Raw genomic sequence first — 20,104 nt, 5'->3', positions numbered from 1 at the left:
CGTTTTTTGGCCGGAGAAAATACCGCATCATGCTGCAGTTTTCTCTCCGGCCAAAAATCCTGAACACTTGCTGGAATGCCGGATCCGGCATTATTTTCCATTGAAATGCATTAATGCCGGATCTGGCCTCAAGTGTTGCGCAGACCTTTAAAAATGTGAAAAAAATAAATACTCCATCAGTTTTTCCGGATGACAACCAGAAAGACGGATCCGGTATTGCAATGCATTTGTGAGACGGATCCGCATCCGGATCCGTCTCACAAATGCATCCGTTTGCATCCGGATTGCCGGATCTGGCAGGCAGTTCCGGCAAGTGTGAAAGTTCCTTTAGAGAGGAAAGGGAAACAAGGGCCACTGCACCTGTGGTGGATAGTTACCGTATAGGAAATTGTGATATGCACCTAGAGGGGTTTCTGCAGAATTCTGGTGTACATTGAAAACAGGTCAGGAAAGCAGGTTGGAAACTTGGTCAGAAGTTCCCCATAAGCAGCAAAGATTTTTTTAATTTATTTTAACCCTGGGAGGGATCATTGGCCTCAGACTAGAGATTTTTTACATGGCATCCCCAATGGATAGAAAGCTATGAATCATTGGTCTAGAATAACACCCTTTAGAGATACATGGGGACATGTATCATTTGTGGTTGTTTTTGTGTCAGTTTTAAGTCTGGCTTTGCTTTGTGTGCCTGCACCAAATTTCTGAAATGGTGCACCTTAATAATATATTTGGAGTGAGAGTGAGTGTAATGTGGTTTACACCTTTATGTGTAAAAGTAGACCAGAGGTTTGCCTGATGTAGGTTGCAACTTTTTTTGCAAAAGTCTCACATAGTAAATGAGCCATAATCCAGGTCTAATCTCACTTTTGGCCCTTAAACACAGACCACTTTGAAAAGGGGCGAGGAACACCAAATGTTGCAAAATTGACCAAATGTCTCAGAAAAAAGCGCAGTTGCCATGACTTGTGACTTTTGTAAGAAAAAAAAACTGACCTATCCGATTTGATAAATGTCCCCCACAGTTCTTACTTAAATTTGTCAATGAATCTCATAGTGGTGGACCTGTTTAGGAAAGGCACACGATGTAGACCATGACTAACACAGTTCAATTCAGCAGAAACCTCCATCCCTTGAAATGTTTTCATGATTAAATACAGTATCTAGGCACTTTTACATTTTACAGCTTTCATCACACAATCCCATTTGCTTTCTTTGCGTTCCATCTTCTGTTTCTTCGGTTTATTATTTTTAAAGAAGTCCTGTTGGTCTTCATCATCTGCCTCTGATACAATCTCCATTTTCTCAATGATTAGCTTGATAAGTTCATGTTGCTTCTGCATTATTGTGGACAGATCCTTCAACCTAGGATTAAAAACATATTATTGATATTTGTGGACAATACATTTCAAATATAGAGATATTTATTTGAAAATGAAAATAACACATTCAAGATGTCACTGTCACGGACGTTTCCGGCGACAGTGAGTGGCAGGAGATCAGTGAGACTGGCAACATGTAGTTTGATCTGACAGGTTTTCCTTGTGGATCAATAGGCGTTTGTGTTGTTTCTGGTAATTTCCACACCCCTTGCCTCAGGTGTTGCTAATGTGGTCATTTAACCTTTCTTATTTATTGTTGCTTCTCCCACAATGCTGAGCAGTTTATAGCTTCAGTTTCTGTTGTGGATAGCTGATGTGTGATAGCTTGGCGGAGTTCCTGGTGCTTCCATAGCCCCTTGAAATTAAGTCTTTCCCTTTTTGTATTTTGTTTGGGCTCTGTGTGTTCCATTTCCCTATTGTTTGTATTAGGCCTGAAGGAGACTCCTATTCGTCCATCCTTTTGGAGGAACAGGTAGTCTCGTCCCTGCCATTAGCACCAGGATCCTATAGGGCGAGATAGGACTCTAGGTATTTCTGCGTATGAACTCACCTACCTCTGGGGTTTGTTCATACTGGTAGTCAGTCAGGATTTTGCTTAGGGTTTTACTAGGAGGTGTCCATCTTCCTTCCCTAGTTTTCAGGCCTGATTACCTGTCCCCCCCTTCCCTCTTATGCTCAGTGTGGTGTTTCCCTCCCACACTGAAGCGTGACAGTCACATTCTTTTCATAATTACATTGGTGTTTGAGCAGCGGCATAATGAACCGAGTTGCAGAGGATACAACCATAATCGCCCACTCACTAAATTTGTGACTAATTCTAGAAGGGCAGCGCCAGGGCCTGATGCTGGAGCTCATATAATGCAGGTGAATTGAGCACTCTGATGGGGCCCAGCATGAAGTACAGTGACCGTACATGTGATTAAGACTGGGGGCAGTGGGGGGCATTATTAGGGGCAGTGGGGGACACTACTGGGGGCAGTAAGGTACACTGCTGGGAACAGTAGGTGACATTACTAGGGGCAGTGGGGGGTACTACCTGCTGGGTCAGTGAGAGACATTACCAGGGACAGTGGGGGGACATTACCGGGGGCAGTGGAGGACATTACTGGGGGCAGTAGTAGGGCACTATAGGGATATTAGTGTGGGCGATATAGGTACATTATTAGGGGGGTTTTGTTACCAGAGACCAGGGGTGTAACTATCGTGGTTACAGAGGGTCCAACCGGGGGGGGGGGGGGCCCGATCCAAAGTAAGATCCTAACAGGAGCGTAATTATAGCTAGCCATAGCAGCCAGAGCACTTGCTACTGGGCCTCCCTAACATTTTGCAGTTCAACTGCAGTACATAATGGATGGAGATTCTGCTTATATATTTTCCCCCGGTGACTTTCCAAAGCAGCTGATCAGCAGGGGTATATGCTGTTGGACCCCAATGATCTGATATAGGAGACCTATCCTGAGGATAATCCAGCAATATCTAAGTACATGAAAAAACCTTTAGGTGTTAGCATTATGTGTGCAGGTTGTGCACTAGCCTGAGCAATAGTGCATGAAGTATCGCTAGCAAACCCTAAACACTAGTATGTTTAATAACTTTTTAATTCATGCTTAACTTGAATTATATTTATTACAAGTAGAGAACAAGGAAGGAATGTTAAGATATAGCAAGTACATACCTATTTTTCTGCTTCCAAAGTTCCACTTCCATTGGAGCATCATTGTTGGGAGCTTCAACGCTAAAGTCTTCACAAGCAAGGAAATAGCGAAACATATTCTAGAAAAATGCAACATATATAATTTCAAATAATACTCATAGAAAATACTGTATATCATACAGCACATGACAATTTATTTCTAACAAAACTAGAACCAGCCCTGTACCTCACATGTATCCAGAGCTTCCTCCATTCATTACTACAATTGCTCTGCTAGAATTTCTTCACGATAGCAGCTCAGGGGGCATGTCCTTTCTTCTGTAGCTCTCTCCCTATCACTGACCAGGGGTGTGTCCCTTCTGGTGCGGCTCTCTCACTATCATAGCTCAGAGGGCATTTGCTTTCTGCTGAAGGTCTTTCACTGTAACTGTCACAGTTTTTAACAGTAGATATGGTTGTTGGCAGTTGAAGGATGGAATATATATTTAATTTACAAAAGAAACTAGTTTTTCATGCTGAATTATATTAAAATAACATTTAGGGTGAATTCACATGACCATATGTATTTTGCAGTCTGCAAAACAAGGAAACGCAAAAATTACGGATAACGTCGGAATTGCATCCTTTTTTGGTGGACCCATTGTAACAATGCCTATTCTTGTCTGCAAAATGGACAAGAGTGGGACATGTTCTTTCTTTTTTGTAGGACTGTGAAACGGACAGCACATAGTGTGCTGTCTACACTTTTTGCTGTCCTATTGAAATGAATGGGTCGACATCCAATCCACAGAAAATGCGGATCAGATGTGGACAAAAATACGGTCTTGTAAATGAGGTCCAAAAGGGGTTTTCTGGAAGTAGAATATTGATGGCTTATCCTCGGAATAGGCCATCAATATCTGATCAGGGGTTTGAAGAGGCTGCAGCATTCGGCTGAGCGCGGCAACCTCTTTCTAGACCAGTGACATCACGTTCATTGGTTACATGGCCTATATGCAGTTTAATCCGATTCGAGTGAATGAACACAAGCACTATTCAATGTATGGTGCAGAGATTGGATTGTTGTGAGAAGGCTGCAGTGTCACCATAGCAGTGGGTCTTCTTCAAACCGCCGATCAGCAGGGGTGCCCGGAGTCAGATCCCAACCAATATAATTTTGATGACTTATCCTGAGCATACATCAATAGTGAACTACCAGAAAACGCATTTAATGTTGGAACAATCCTTTTAAATGATTAATCACATTTAGAGATGAGCGAAGTTCTCAAAAATTTGATTTGGCTGCTTTGCCGAATTTCACTAAGAAATTAAAGTGCATTTCTTTGTGAGTCGCGGGCATAATAACAGGGAACGGTGATTGCGCCACCACCCGTCATTGAAACCCTCAGATGCCGTGTTCATTGCTCACCTTATCTATTTTAACGTGAAGAGTCCGCTGCAGCCATCTTGATTGAAAAGCGCAAATTCTTGCGCAGTGTGTGATGTCATCATGACGCAGGCCGGCATGGTGACATCATACGTCACTACGCACGAGATTTCGCCCGGGATCGTCAATAAAGATGGCTGCGGAAGACTCTTTGTGCTCAAATGGATGACATGAGTTCGAATTTATTTATTTTTTATTGCCATTTTAGGGTAAATTTACAAGGAAATTCGGCTTCACGGCAAATAGAATTTTCCCTAAAATTCGGATCTAAGTCCACTTCAACATTGTACAGAAAAAGGTGTGAAAAAAATTAATAAGTTAAACATGATATTAAAACTAAACGATACTCACTGATTTGATAGCAACACCCCAAATTCTTGGTTGATTGGGGTAAACAATAGAAAAGACTTGATCCACCCTCTTCAAGAACCAGAATGGCAGTTTCTTCTCTAAATTTGTATGAAGATTCACCTAAGCATAAAAGATACAAATAAATATAAGTATTAGTATTAAATATAAGTATTACCGCTAGATAGATAACCAGATAGACAGACAGATAAAAAATTAGACAGTATAAACAGCATGTTTTCTTTTCTTTTTAGTTTTATAGTATATAGGAAAATAAATTACAGAAATAGAAAAAAATAAATTTTCTCATTTCACTTTTAGTATTCAGTCTAGTAGCTTGACCAAACAAAGTTAAAGTAAAATAATAATATTCTCTCTCTCTCTCTGACACATGTGTACTTTGCTTACCTGCATGTGATAACAAGAATAAAAATAATAAAGGTACCCATATTTGCTCCAGTGTGCCTCCTGCTCTTGATTAGTATATGGACTTTCTTTAATAGCCACATTTACTACTTTTTAACAGAAAACTGATCATTTCAGTTCCCTGTCATTTCTGTAGGATCAGGCAGGGGCAAGGTTGTTCAAATGTCTTTATAGGGGTTGTGCACCTTTTGGGGGGAGGGGTTTTCAAATCTCCCCTCTTGACCAGACCTGTGAAGGGATGGTCTGCTCCGCTCCCTTGCTGTAAAGCATTCGGCTTGACATGGCTGCTAGTGTTGAGCGTGAATATTCAAAAAGCTAATTTTTATCGCGAATATCGGCACTTTGAGAATTTGCAAATATTTAGAATATAGTGCTATATATTCGTAATGACGAATATTCGTTTATTCTTGAATTATTTTTTTTTAACACAGTACACATCAGGTGATCATTCCTCCCTTCTTCTAGCTTGTGGGCCAATGAGAAGGCTTTGTCACAGCTTAGCAACATCCCTAGCAACCAATAGGAAAGTTGCCTACCCCTTACTATATAAGCAGCTATTTCCTAAAGTTTATTGCAGTTATGAAAGAGACAGCAGTGACATTACTGTGCTCTGTGCTTTGTTGTATTACATTAGACAGTTAACATATATATATATAATTCAGATAGTTAGGGGGAGATAGTCAGTGTAGGTTAGATTAATCTATAGTGTAGCTGATAGGTTGTGCTGTCTATACATACATGCTACAGACATTGTGCTGTGATGTCACAAGTTGCACGTATAGCGAAAAAATATGCGCATCATTAATTGCCGGAAATTCGCAAGCGCAACTATATTGGAGCACTCTATCTGCATATAAAGCTATTCTAATGTTCTGCCGTGCCAACCATTTTCTCCAGTCTCAGGAAACTTATACCAGATTGAAAAATGTAGCATAAGTGACCCATGCCGGTATTTTGCGCGCATTACGAGAATAATACATTGCCGATTTTTGCAATCAAAAATATAATCTCGAATTTGCAACTATATGACGAAATATTGCGAATTCGAATATTGCCCCTGCTGCTCATCACTAATGGCTTCAGTAAATTGCTAGCCGTGTCAGTGACCTGCTCCCCATGCATAGTGAAAAATGGTCATATGACGCAAGGCATGCAGGTCACCACTCCAAAACTTGCACAACCCTTTTAATGACAGACATTAAAATAGTGTGTATATAATAGCCAGATCTCTCCCCCATCAAGAATGTCTGATATTGGATGGAATGACACAGATCTCCTATGCACACCATCCAACAACCACTTTGGCTGAACTATGGGTTCAAGTGAAGATAAAAGAGCTTGGAATGACATACCACAAGAGGATATCCAGCATCTGTATGACCTTTACCATGCTAGAGTGGCAGCCTGCATAGCAGCAAGGGAGATGCCACCCAATATTAATGTGACTCTGCCTCTACATATACCTTGCTGCAGAACTTAAATGAATGGGTGCACCACCTTAGTTGTGTCATCATTGACCAAGCACCACTAGCAGTTTATGCTTTGTCAATCTCAGCTCAATCACATTAAGTTTTCCAGGTGTTCAGTTTCCTGTAGTGCATACAGTATATTCAGTGTATAAAAAAACCTGCTAAATCATATAGCCATCATCTTCAATCACTGTCTTCACAGCACTTTTCTATTTTCATTATTTTGCTCCCATCCTTCATATGGTATAGTTTTTTTCATCATATCTCCTCTTAAATGTGTTAGTTACCTGCATTGCAATCCTTTTAAGAGCTGCATTCCGCTGTACTTCTGCAATGTCACCGACAGCCAGACCAATCTATAGGTTCAATAGAAGACAACTTGGTTAGTACAGTCACAATATTGCAGAAGATGAAAATAAATCATGTATAGATAATGTTCATTCTTTCTCAGACAATTCTATCTCATCTTCAAGAAGGCAATATTTTAATACACCAAAAACTAGAGTAACCAAATTTGACTCCTAGGTAAAGATTAAAGGCTATGGGGCATTTTTTTTTTATGATTGCATTTTACTCATTTGGGGCTAAACATATTAAGCCGTTCTGTCACAAACAGTTAACTGTTTTTTTTTTAGCTGTGTGCAACCTGCTTTCACTTTCACTTTGTGCCAGTCATCTAATAATGTCGTGTCCCACATATGTGTGTAAGGGCCACTCCAAAATGTTTAATTATAGTTTTCCTTTGTCACAACTGCTGTCACTTGTCACAAGTTCCTATTACAGGCTGGTGGATGCACTACACACATCCAACACTAGGTGTCACCCTCACACCATATATATAGGTTAGCACACAGGAAGAGACAGGAGATTAGAAATCGGAGTTTAGGAGTGAGGAGTTAGGAGGAGAGGAGCCAGGCTTGGCTCTGTCCTCTGGGCCTTGCCCCAGAGAGTGAAACTACTTCAGCCCATGTAGTTCAAGCCTAGAACTTATTGATCCATAACTGTAATATCCCTACTAGTAACCCTTCCGGGGACTTTTTACGGGATTTTTAGCTCATAATGAGTACAATACACTAATACAAAATTGCCCCCAAAAGGTGTATATAGCCTTTAGGTTACTTTTCACTTCTTGCCTCATACAGATAATTAACCGAAATACGATACATGTCACTCCCCTTTTAACATTCTAGTATTGTTTTGCCCATTTCAACCTTTCATTTGGAAGAAACCTGACTGAAATATAATGTAATTCTCTGAGAATGCATTTTACCTCAAAAAAATTATGTGGCAGTATACGTTGTATTGAACTTGTACATCGGGACCAACCCGAGTTCGGTTCCAAGTTTTAAAATGGTTTTCCAGTTAAAAAATCAAGTATCCTGCGACTTTACGAATAACTAACTGCCTCATCAGAGGCTGTACATTTTAATGCTGTACGGAGAAGGATCTCCGTATAGCATTAATCCGATGTTCTGAGCAAAGCAACTTTGGATGTAGCATCCGAAGCTCGCTTTGCTTATCACTAATCATCACTGATCTTGCCTTTGAGGGCATGTTGTGCTCTTTCTTCTGGACCCTGAACTGTAGACATGATGTTGAGTCTTGGGGCAGGTTTTTTTCCCAGCAGGGCTTCAGGCAGGCTTGGATCTGTGATGTTCAAACTGGGAAGGGAAGGAGAGGCCGAGATCTGATGCTACAGACACTCCCCATGAGTCTTGCACCAGGATGTAAACACAGGGTGCGGGACACAAATGACAATTGCGCTAGTGGAGTCAAAATGCACTCAGAACTTCATCATCTGACTGAAAAAATGCAGTAAGGTTCAAATCACCCATGTTCCCCTGCACCTATCAACAACATATCTGGTTAACTCAGTCCATCAGAACAATGATGAAAAAACCTCAACAATTTTCAGTTCTACAGTATATTAAGTATAACTTACAAGTAAATTCATCAGAAGAATTGGGATTAGCAAAGTGAATATAATCAGATGGAGAAACGTTAAAATGGGTATTTCAATCTGATCATGAAGAAATGGTTCAAGAAAGCTATCATGATAGTTAATATCACCAAGCATCATGGTAAAGGTCTGCATGAGGGAAAGGACAGGGGTCTTGAATGCAATCTAGAAAAGAAGGGAAAAAACAGAGAAGGAATTCACATAATCCAGTTTTGTAGCAAAACAATATTCCAACTCAATAATAACTGTGATATTACTACTACTACTCCTAGTACTACTCCTCCTCCTACTACTACTACTACTACTAATAATACAGTAGTGTTATAAGAAAGCATGAACAATACTTGTCTCCTCTATTAACGGGAAAGTAAAAGAAACCTGATCATTGGACCAACTGTGGGAACTATAGAACAGAAATACAAGATGTTTTCATGAGGTCACGAGAAATAGCTATATTACACCATAGACACCAGTGTGCATATAGTACCGTATGTGAATCCTAAGCACAGTAATATGGTCATGTATGGTAAAAATATTGGGCTGGGCAGAAGCCACATAATCGTTTTGGCCACTAAAAGGTCACAGCGGCTCCTTTTTTAACTGGCTCCTAACCTGCTGTACCGTATGTTGTCAAACCAATGTAATAAGTATATTAATGGATTATAAAAAGTTTACATGGTAACTTACAGTAAAGTATCTGTTTGTCATTAATATAAAGTTAATCTTTAAATGCAGATTTTTTCATTGTTGACCTAGACTCTGGAAAAAGTTCCAATTACAATTAACATGCATTCAGTTCAGGCAAATGACCATGGCCACAGACACCATACCATCACTGTTTGTTTAGGGCGAACAGATACAAAATGAAATGACATTATTTTCCAGGCATAATTAATTAGGTGAGGATTTGTCAGCCACCATACAAATGTCTATGGGAAGTGTCCATCCTTCTGTGACTATACATTATAGTTTACTACAGTCAGGGGCGTAGCTATAGGGGAAGCAGGGGAAGCGGCTGCTTTGGGGACCAAACTCAGCAGGGACCCACCCAGGAGGAGGACTAAAAGATTTTATTGTCAGTGCCCTCTCAACAGTATTATACAATGACAATTTATACAGCAATACTGTAGGAAAAGGATGGAGAGGGCTTCCGGGCCTCGTTACAGAGCGCAGTCTTGACTAGCTACAGGAGTGGGGGTTGCACAGGAGTCAGTGGTTGCGAAGAAGTTTCAGGGGAAAGGGGGGCATTCAAAATTTTTTTGTGGGGCCCAGTCATTTCTAGTTACGCCACTAAGGGGGTACCTTAATAGTGCCACCTGCTTTTTACCCTTAAAAGTAATACATACCTGTGGAGTGAGTAGTACGTAGAAACTTAATGCAAATCCCAAAATCAGGAAAAAGAAGATGACTATAATTCGCACGAGTGTTCTCAGGATCTCCCAAAACATTACTATATATATACCACACGATTCAAATCTAAAAGAATTTTTTAATATATTAAATTGGCTACTTATTTTGAGAGCAATATAATAAAAAAGCATGAATTACATTAAAAACTAGCTGTGTATGTTCCCAATTTACAGGGATATACAGTAAATTTCCTTAGCGGGTGCATCTACAGTATATTCTTCATATTCTTTTAACCACCTCAGCCCCCAGTGCTTAAACACCCTGAAAGACCAGGCCACTTTTTACACTTCTGACCTACACTACTTTCACCGTTTATTGCTCGGTCATGCAACTTACCACCCAAATGAATTTTACCTCCTTTTCTTCTCACTAATAGAGCTTTCATTTGGTGGTATTTCATTGCTGCTGACATTTTTACTTTTTTTGTTATTAATCGAAATTTAACGATTTTTTTGCAAAAAAATGACATTTTTCACTTTCAGTAGTAAAATTTTGCAAAAAAAACGACATCCATATAGAAATTTTGCTCTAAATTTATAGTTCTACATGTCTTTGATAAAAAAAAAATGTTTGGGTAAAAAAAAAATGGTTTGGGTAAAAGTTATAGCGTTTACAAACTATGGTACAAAAATGTGAATTTCCGCTTTTTGAAGCAGCTCTGACTTTCTGAGCACCTGTCATGTTTCCTGAGGTTCTACAATGCCCAGACAGTACAAACACCCCACAAATGACCCCATTTCTGAAAGTACACACCCTAAGGTATTCGCTGATGGGCATAGTGAGTTCATAGAACTTTTTATTTTTTGTCACAAGTTAGCGGAAAATTATGATTTTTTTTCTTTTTTTTTTTTTCTTACAAAGTCTCATATTCCACTAACTTGTGACAAAAAATAAAAAGTTCTATGAACTCACTATGCCCATCAGCGAATACCTTGGGGTCTCTTCTTTCCAAAATGGGGTCACTTGTGGGGTAGTTATACTGCCCTGGCATTCTAGGGGCCCAAATGTGTGGTAAGGAGTTTGAAATCAAATTCTGTAAAAAATGACCTGTGAAATCCGAAAGGTGCTCTTTGGAATATGGGCCCCTTTGCCCACCTAGGCTGCAAAAAAGTGTCACACATCTGGTATCTCCGTACTCAGGAGAAGGTGGGGAATGTGTTTTGGGGTGTCATTTTATATATACCCATGCTGGGTGAGAGAAATATCTTGGCAAAAGACAACTTTTCCCATTTTTTTATACAAAGTTGTCATTTGACCAAGATATTTATCTCACCCAGCATGGGTATATGTAAAAAGACACCCCAAAACACATTCCTCAACTTCTCCTGAGTACGGGGATACCAGATGTGTGACACTTTTTTGCAGCCTAGGTGGGCAAAGGGGCCCATATTCCAAAGAGCACCTTTCGGATTTCACTCCTCATTTTTTCCTGAATTTGATTTCAAACTCCTTACCACACATTTGGGCCCCTAGAATACCAGGGCAGTATAACTACCCCACAAGTGACCCCATTTTGGAAAGAAGACACCCCAAGGTATTCCGTGAGGGGCATGGCGAGTTCCTAGAATTTTTTATTTTTTGTCACAAGTTAGTGGAAAATGATGATTTTTTTTTTTATTTTTTTTTTCATACAAAGTCTCATATTCCACAAACTTGTGACAAAAAATAAAAACTTCCATGAACTCACTATGCCCATCAGCGAATACCTTGGGGTCTCTTCTTTCCAAAATGGGGTCACTTGTGGGGTAGTTATACTGCCCTGGCATTCTAGGGGCCCAAATGTGTGGTAAGTAGGTAAATGACCTGTGAAATCCGAAAGGTGCTCTTTGGAATGTGGGCCCCTTTGCCCACCTAGGCTGCAAAAAAGTGTCACACATCTGGTATCTCTGTATTCAGGAGAAGTTGAGGAATGTGTTTTGGGGTGTCTTTTTACATATACCCATGCTGGGTGAGATAAATATCTTGGTCAAATGCCAACTTTGTATAAAAAAATGGGAAAAGTTGTCTTTTGCCAAGATATTTCTCTCACCCAGCATGGGTATATGTAAAATGACACCACAAAACACATTCCCCAACTTCTACTGAATACGGAGATACCAGATGTGTGACACTTTTTTGCAGCCTAGGTGGGCAAAGGGGCCCATATTCCAAAGAGCACCTTTCGGATTTCACTCGTCATTTTTTACAGAATTTGATTTCAAACTCCTTACCACACATTTAGGCCCCTAGAATGCCAGGGCAGTATAACTACCCCACAAGTGACCCCATTTTGGAAAGAAGAGACCCCAAGGTATTCGCTGATGGGCATAGTGAGTTCATGGAAGTTTTTATTTTTTGTCACAAGTTAGTGGAATATGAGACTTTGTATGAAAAAAAAAAAAAAAAAAAAAAATAAGCATTTTCCACTAACTTGTGACAAAAAATAAAAAATTCTAGGAACTCGCCATGCCCCTCACGGAATACCTTGGGGTGTCTTCTTTCCAAAATGGGGTCACTTGTGGGGTAGTTATACTGCCCTGGCATTTTACAGGGGCCCTAATGTGTGGTAAGTAGGTAAATGACCTGTGAAATCCTAAAGGTGCTCTTTGGAATATGGGCCCCTTTGCCCTCCTAGGCTGCAAAAAAGTGTCACACATGTGGTATCGCCGTATTCAGGAGAAGTTGGGGAATGTGTTTTGGGGTGTCATTTTACATATACCCATGCTGGGTGAGAGAAATATCTTGGCAAAAGACAACTTTTCCCATTTTTTTTTTATACAAAGTTGGCATTTGACCAAGATATTTCTCTCACCCAGCATGGGTATATGTAAAATGACACCCCAAAACACATTCCCCAACTTCTCCTGAGTACGGCGATACCAGATGTGTGACACTTTTTTGCAGCCTAGATGCGCAAAGGTGCCCAAATTCCTTTTAGGAGGGCATTTTTAGACATTTGGATACCAGACTTCTTCTCACGCTTTGGGGCCCCTAGAATGCCAGAGCAGTATAAATACCCCACATGTGACCCCATTTTGGAAAGAAGACACCCCAAGGTATTCAATGAGGGGCATGGCGAGTTCATAGAAATTTTTTTTTTTTGGCACAAGTTAGCGGAAATTGATATTTTTAATTTTTTTCTCACAAAGTCTCCCGTTCCGCTAACTTGGGACAAAAAATTCAATCTTTCATGGACTCAATATGCCCCTCACGGAATACCTGGGGGTGTCTTCTTTCCGAAATGGGGTCACATGTGGGGTATTTATACTGCCCTGGCATTCTAGGGGCCCTAAAGCGTGAGAAGAAGTCTGGAATATAAATGTCTAAAAAATTTTACGCATTTGGATTCCGTGAGGGGCATGGTGAGTTCATGTGAGATTTTATTTTTTGACACAAGTTAGTGGAATATGAGACTTTGTAAGAAAAAAAAAAATAAATTCTGCTAACTTGGGCCAAAAAAATATCTGAATGGAGCCTTACAGAGGGGGGGGGGGGGGATCAATGACAGGGGGGTGATCAATGACAGGGGGGGTGATCAATGACAGGGGGGGTGATCAATGACAGGGGGGTTGATCAATGACAGGGGGGTGATCAGGGAGTCTATATGGGGTGATCACCACAGTCATTGATCACGCCCCTGTAAGGCTTCATTCAGACGTCCGGATGCGTTTTGCGGATCCGATCCATCTATCAGTGCATCCGTAAAAATCATGCGGACATCTGAATGGAGCTTTACAGGGGGGTAATCAATGACAGGGGGGTGATCAGGGAGTCTATATGGGGTGATCACCACAGTCATTGATCATGCCCCTGTAAGGCTTCATTCAGACGTCCGGATGCGTTTTGCGGATCGGATCCATCTATCAGTGCATCCGTAAAAATCATGCGGACATCTGAATGGAGCTTTACAGGGGGGTGATCAGGGAGTCTATATGGGGTGATCACCACAGTCATTGATCATGCCCCTGTAAGGCTTCATTCAGACGTCCGGATGCGTTTTGCGGATCGGATCCATCTATCAGTGCATCCGTAAAAATCATGCGGACATCTGAATGGAGCTTTACAGGGGGGTAATCAATGACAGGGGGGTGATCAGGGAGTCTATATGGGGTGATCACCACAGTCATTGATCATGCCCCTGTAAGGCTTCATTCAGACGTCCGGATGCGTTTTGCGGATCGGATCTATCTATCAGTGCATCCGTAAAAATCATGCGGACATCTGAATGGAGCTTTACAGGGGGGTGATCAGGGAGTCTATATGGGGTGATCACCACAGTCATTGATCATGCCCCTGTAAGGCTTCATTCAGACGTCCGGATGCGTTTTGAGGATCGGATCCATCTATCAGTGCATCCGTAAAAATCATGCGGACATCTGAATGGAGCTTTACAGGGGGGTGATCAGGGAGTCTATATGGGGTGATCACCACAGTCATTGATCATGCCCCTGTAAGGCTTCATTCAGACGTCCGGATGCGTTTTGCGGATCGGATCCATCTATCAGTGCATCCGTAAAAATCATGCGGACATCTGAATGGAGCTTTACAGGGGGGTGATCAGGGAGTCTATATGGGGTGATCACCACAGTCATTGATCATGCCCCTGTAAGGCTTCATTCAGACGTCCGGATGCGTTTTGAGGATCGGATCCATCTATCAGTGCATCCGTAAAAATCATGCGGACGTCTGAATGGAGCTTTACAGGGGGTTGATCAATGACAGGGGTGTAATCAATGACAGGGGGGGTGATCAGGGAGTCTATATGGGGTGATAACCACAGTCATTGATCACGCCCCTGTAAGGCTTCATTCAGACGTCCGGATGCGTTTTGCGGATCTGATCCATCTATCAGTGGATCCGTAAAAATCATGCGGACATCTGAATGGAGCTTTACAGGGGGGTAATCAATGACAGGGGGGTGATCAATGACAGGGGGGTGATCAGGGAGTCTATATGGGGTGATCAGGGGTGATCAGGGGCTAATAAGGGGTTAATAAGTGACGGGGGGGGGGTGTAGTGTAGTGTAGTGGTGCTTGGTGGGACTTTACTGAGCTACCTGTGTCCTCTGGTGGTCGATCCAAACAAATGGGACCACCAGAGGACCAGGTAGCAGGTATATTAGACGCTGTTATCAAAACAGCGTCTAATATACCTGTTAGGGGTTAAAAAAAACACATCTCCAGCCTGCCAGCAAACGATCGCCGCTGGCAGGCTGGAGATCAACTCTCTTACCTTCCGTTCCTGTGAGCGCGCGCGCCTGTGTGCGCGCGTTCACAGGAAATCTCGCCCATCGCGAGATGACGCATATATGCGTGACTCTGCGCAGGGCTGCCACCTCCGGAACGCGATCCTGCGTTAGGCGGTCCGGAGGTGGTTAAATATACTCCATGTAATTATTTCAACCAACGTGGAAATGCGATAAATTTTAATAATTTACATACAATTTAGCATCATTGTAGAACTCTAGACAGATAGATATACAGATATAATTTGACAAATGGGGTTATCTCTACATAGTCTGGCACAGCACTGATTGGCCACATATAACCTTTCATAACTATGAACTCGTATGATTTATTACCTTTGAAGATAAATCAAAAAGTTGACCCATGAAGTAAACACAGCTCCTGCAGCACATTGCCATTTCCAACTAGGCTCGTATAATGGATTTGTACAGAGAGATGATGCAAAAAGGATGCTGGTAATATGGATTGTCCAGTCTATAACATTACTGCTGTCAAGTAGATACTTGAGTTTCTAAAATGTAAAATCATATACAAAAGCATATGATAATAAAAAGTTCAATGCATTAGCTCATTTTCCAGGTCTGATTTACCCCTACATATTTAAAACTATATGAATCTACCCTGAGTCTATGTAGTTTAGAGTGCACAGAATATGTTAAAGGCTATGTAAACCTCCAGGGGCATTTTTTTATGATTGCATTTTATTTATTTTGGGCTAAGAATATTTTTTCATTTAGTGTTAATTGTCCTTTCACTTTGTGGCCGTCATCTAATAAATCTTATCTCTAAATTACTAAAAGGCCATAGACTTATTTATGCCACATTTTTATCAGTAAGATAAGAATTGAGCAACAATGAGTGTTTATAAGATTAAAGATAAGGAGTTGTCAGAGGAGCTGCCTGAGAGAATCTCAAGGATGTACAGAGACAGGGCCTCAAAATTTTGAATAAACTGAAAAAAATATATTTTTAGCTCAAAATGAGTACAATGTAATAATAATAATAATAATAATAATAATAATAATAATAATAATAATATCCGCAAAGGTGTACATAGCCTTTAAGGTCAGAATCACAGTGGGGAATTAGGGGCAATTTTTATGTGATTTTTGCTATAGTTTTTGTGCAGGTTTTTGAGGGCAAGTTAGGATTGTTCCCAAAAGTATATACATTTGTATTCATTTATTTTTAAAAAGATTGTGTATGGCATATCAGAGTATGGGAAGGAAGAAAGCAGTATGCAGGAGGAAGGGGAGAGTTATATATGCTATGAGAAGTGAGAACCTAGGTGAGGCTGCAGGGGAGTATAATCACACACTACTCAAGATCAGTGTCTGGACAGGGATAATAGTAAACAGAAAACCATGGCACACCTCAGATTTGATGCAATTATATCCTTTATTAATCTACAATCAGTAAACAACCTCGATTGGTTCAAAAATGTATCTAGTATTAATGCAATGAGTGGACAGCAGTTCATGTTTTGTTCCCAGCCTGGACCTTGATCACAAGTCATATAGAAGAAGGTCAGGATTGTAGGAATAAAGCATAATACATGTGGTGCCAAACAGCTCTGTGGTGAAAAAGGGGTACTTTTCTCATACCAATCAACGTTATTCACTGAGGATTCATTAACTGTATCCTAATTTCCATTAAATCTGAGGACTTTTGTGGTTTTCTACTTATTTTTGTCACTCTCCACTAAGTACGGTACCTTCACGCTATTTTTAGAGTGCATGCTCTCTACTATTTCTTTCTGTAGAGGGATACAGCATTGCTGAAACAGGAGAGCTAGGGAAGACATCATAATCCCAGACACACAGAAATCACATCTTGTATATATTACTACTTCTTAAGAGCACAGCAGAGGAATAATTAAGTGACAATTTGGGGCTAATCAAACATTTTGCTTCAGTGCCTCTTATTTTCAAGCTACATATCTGGTGGCAGTGTTCTGTAATACATAAAACTATTTATAATCAGGAAAGTCATATCTTCATTATGTCACATACCTGTTGAAAGATCTGAACAATTTCTTTTACAATTCCAAACATACTCATGAGCATTACAATGCCCAAGCAGGTGCGTATGAAATATGTGTCCTGAAAGTAAACAAGATAGAGAAGTAGCGCATCCTTAAACACAACTCATCAATTACTTTGTCCTCATCTCATATCAATACAGTCGTAAACGTATTCCAGAAAAAAAGTCACTTGTATCACACATTTTCCAGCACTTTTTTACTCTGCATCTATAATTTTTTCCGAGCTCAGCTCCTGGAAGAGACTAGCTGAATGATGTTCTCTGACACTCAGGAGCACTGCACTTTCTGCACTGTGTTGTTGTCTTCAATGAAGATGACTGCGACGGCCTCTCCACAATCAAATGGATGAGGTGAGTATGTACTTTTTTTTTAACCCCTGAAAGGCCTCAATGTGACTCTCAGATTGCGCGATCAGCGTTGAATGCGATTCATGAGGAAGTACTTTGTAACAAATCAAATTTCTTGTCTAAGTTCGGCGAATCAACCGAATCGAATTTTTGAAACCTTTTCCCATTACTAATTATAATCCTGCCTGTGATCATAATGACATGACTGCTGAGAAATGATCACTATTCACTATTCTAAAATATATGTTTAACATAAAAAATATGATATAAACAAAAGGTCATGTTCTGGTGGCACATTCCCTTCAACTGTGATTGACATGTTTACTGTATATTGTTTTTCTTTCACTCTTTCTTTTAGAGTGAATCTATTCATTAGACACAAAATCCTATCCAAACAAATTTGAAGAAATTCTGATTCTGAATTTTTTTTTTCAAACATTTAGGTCTTATTTTGAGTCTAACAAATTTGCTCATCTCCAGTGAGAACCATGAATTCAAAGAATGTGAAATGTGAAAGAATGCAAACCTACCTCAAGTCGTAAAGGTTTAACTTCTGCAGTTGAATTGTTACCGTTGGGTGCCCTAGCATTTACTATCAGAAGTGTAAGAGGAATAAGTCCCAGTGAGTAAATAGCCAGGTTTAAAAGATGAGCTTTAAAGCCATATGCTCTCCTGGAATACAAGCAAAGATGTAAGTCAGCAGAATTACAGGTAATATACACATAGCATTTACTGTACAGTCGTGGCCAAAAGTTTTGAGAATTACATAAATATTGGAAATTGGAAAAGTTGCTGCTTAAGTTTTTATAATAGCAATTTGCATATACTCCAGAATGTTATGAAGAGTTATCAGATGAATTGCATAGTCCTTCTTTGCCATGAAAAGTAACTTAATCCCAAAAAACCTTTCCCCTGCATTTCATTGCTGTCATTAAAGGACCTGCTGAGATCATTTCAGTAATCGTCTTGTTAACTCAGGTGAAAATGTTGACGAGCACAAGGCTGGAGATCATTATGTCAGGCTGATTGGGTTAAAATGACAGACTTGACATGTTAAAAGGAGGGTGATGCTTGAAATCATTGTTCTTCCATTGTTAACCATGGTGACATGCAAAGAAACGCCTGCAGCTATCATTGCGTTGCATAAAAATGGCTTCACAGGCAAGGATATTGTGGCTACTAAGATTGCACCTCAATCAACAATTTATAGGATCATCAAGAACTTCAAGGAAAGAGGTTCAATTCTTGTTGAGAAGGCTTGAGGGCGTCCAAGAAAGTCCAGCAAGCGCCAGGATCGTCTCCTAAAGAGGATTCAGCTGCGGGATCAGAGTGACACCAGTGCAGAGCTTGCTCAGGAATGGCAGCAGGCAGGTGTGAGCGCATCTGCACGCACAGTGAGGCGAAGACTTTTGGAAGATGGCCTGGTGTCAAGAAGGGCAGCAAAGAAGCCACTTCTCTCCAAAAAAAACATCAGGAACAGATTGATCTTCAGCAGAAAGTATGGTGAATGGACTGCTGAGGACTGGGGCAAAGTCATATTCTCCGATGAAGCCTCTTTCCGATTTTTTGGGGCATCTGGAATGCAGACCCCCCCATCCTATAACAGTGCCATCCACAGACCCCACCCCATAACAGTGCCATCCCCAGATCCCCCATTAACAGTGCCATCACCATCTGGGGGGTTTCTTTGCTGGGCTGGACTTTTATAGCCCCCCCAAATTTAGCTTTGCATCCCTGTTCTCTAAAGGGGCGGTTTTAGGGGGTGGTCCTATGGGTGGGTAGGGGTGCGGCCAGGGGAGGGGGGGGTGAGTTCCACCACCTTTTCTCTGAGAAAAAAAGCCCTGGTTATCAGTAATAACACCGTACAGAAGTCAATCTAAACACTTGCCTTTTCAATGACATATATCCTAATAATACATGAATAGTATACTCTCGCCTCACCTACATACCATTTCATGAGCAGATATTCTTTACAGACTGGATGTGACAAGAGCTCCACACGGTTGTGTTGTACCATAGCCTACAATAGAGAATGTGGGGAACAAAGTTACAGTTTCCAATGTACGTCTTTACAGTAGTGTGATGACATACTGTGTGTAGAGAGTATGGGAAGAAGAGATATGACACATATTCAAACAGATTTTTACAGCTATCATTAAGTTTAAAGGGGTTTCCAATGAACTTTTTGAGAAGTAACCGGAGATCACCAGAGGGTCACAACTAGAGATGAGCGAATATTTCAAAAATTTGATTCACCGGTTCGCTGAATTTTTATGGAAAAATTTGGTTCGATCCGAATATATTCTCGGCGAATTACGTTAAAAAAACAGCTATTTTCTGGCTGCTAAGAGCCTTTATAGTGGTGTAGAACACTGTGCCTTGTAGTAACACGCATAGTGAGTCTGCTGTGGTAGTGATA

The 20,104-nt window shown here is 40.6% G+C and overlaps 1 protein-coding gene across 2 annotated transcripts in view; it reads right to left on the bottom strand.

Annotated features, from left to right (window-relative positions):
* Positions 1–284: 284 nt before the first annotated feature.
* The window catches only part of TRPA1 (transient receptor potential cation channel subfamily A member 1), a 197,657-nt gene continuing 177,837 nt past the window's right edge, over positions 285–20,104 (bottom strand). For both annotated transcript variants that reach the window (XM_040433354.1, XM_040433355.1), the window contains exons 19-28: positions 19,635–19,705; positions 18,216–18,357; positions 17,307–17,396; positions 15,630–15,805; positions 10,006–10,135; positions 8,642–8,824; positions 6,987–7,055; positions 4,808–4,927; positions 3,052–3,149; positions 285–1,359 (exon numbers count right to left, since the gene is read on the bottom strand). In XM_040433354.1, the coding sequence (XP_040289288.1) occupies positions 1,158–1,359; positions 3,052–3,149; positions 4,808–4,927; positions 6,987–7,055; positions 8,642–8,824; positions 10,006–10,135; positions 15,630–15,805; positions 17,307–17,396; positions 18,216–18,357; positions 19,635–19,705 (1,281 nt within the window). In that variant the 3' untranslated portion in view covers positions 285–1,157. The remainder of the gene's footprint in view (positions 1,360–3,051; positions 3,150–4,807; positions 4,928–6,986; positions 7,056–8,641; positions 8,825–10,005; positions 10,136–15,629; positions 15,806–17,306; positions 17,397–18,215; positions 18,358–19,634; positions 19,706–20,104) is intronic.

Source organism: Bufo bufo, chromosome 5 (genome assembly GCF_905171765.1).
Source record: "Bufo bufo chromosome 5, aBufBuf1.1, whole genome shotgun sequence".
Lineage (NCBI taxonomy): Eukaryota > Metazoa > Chordata > Amphibia > Anura > Bufonidae > Bufo > Bufo bufo.
The sequence above is the reverse complement of the archived record's forward strand: the minus strand, read 5'-3'. Positions and strand labels throughout refer to the sequence as shown.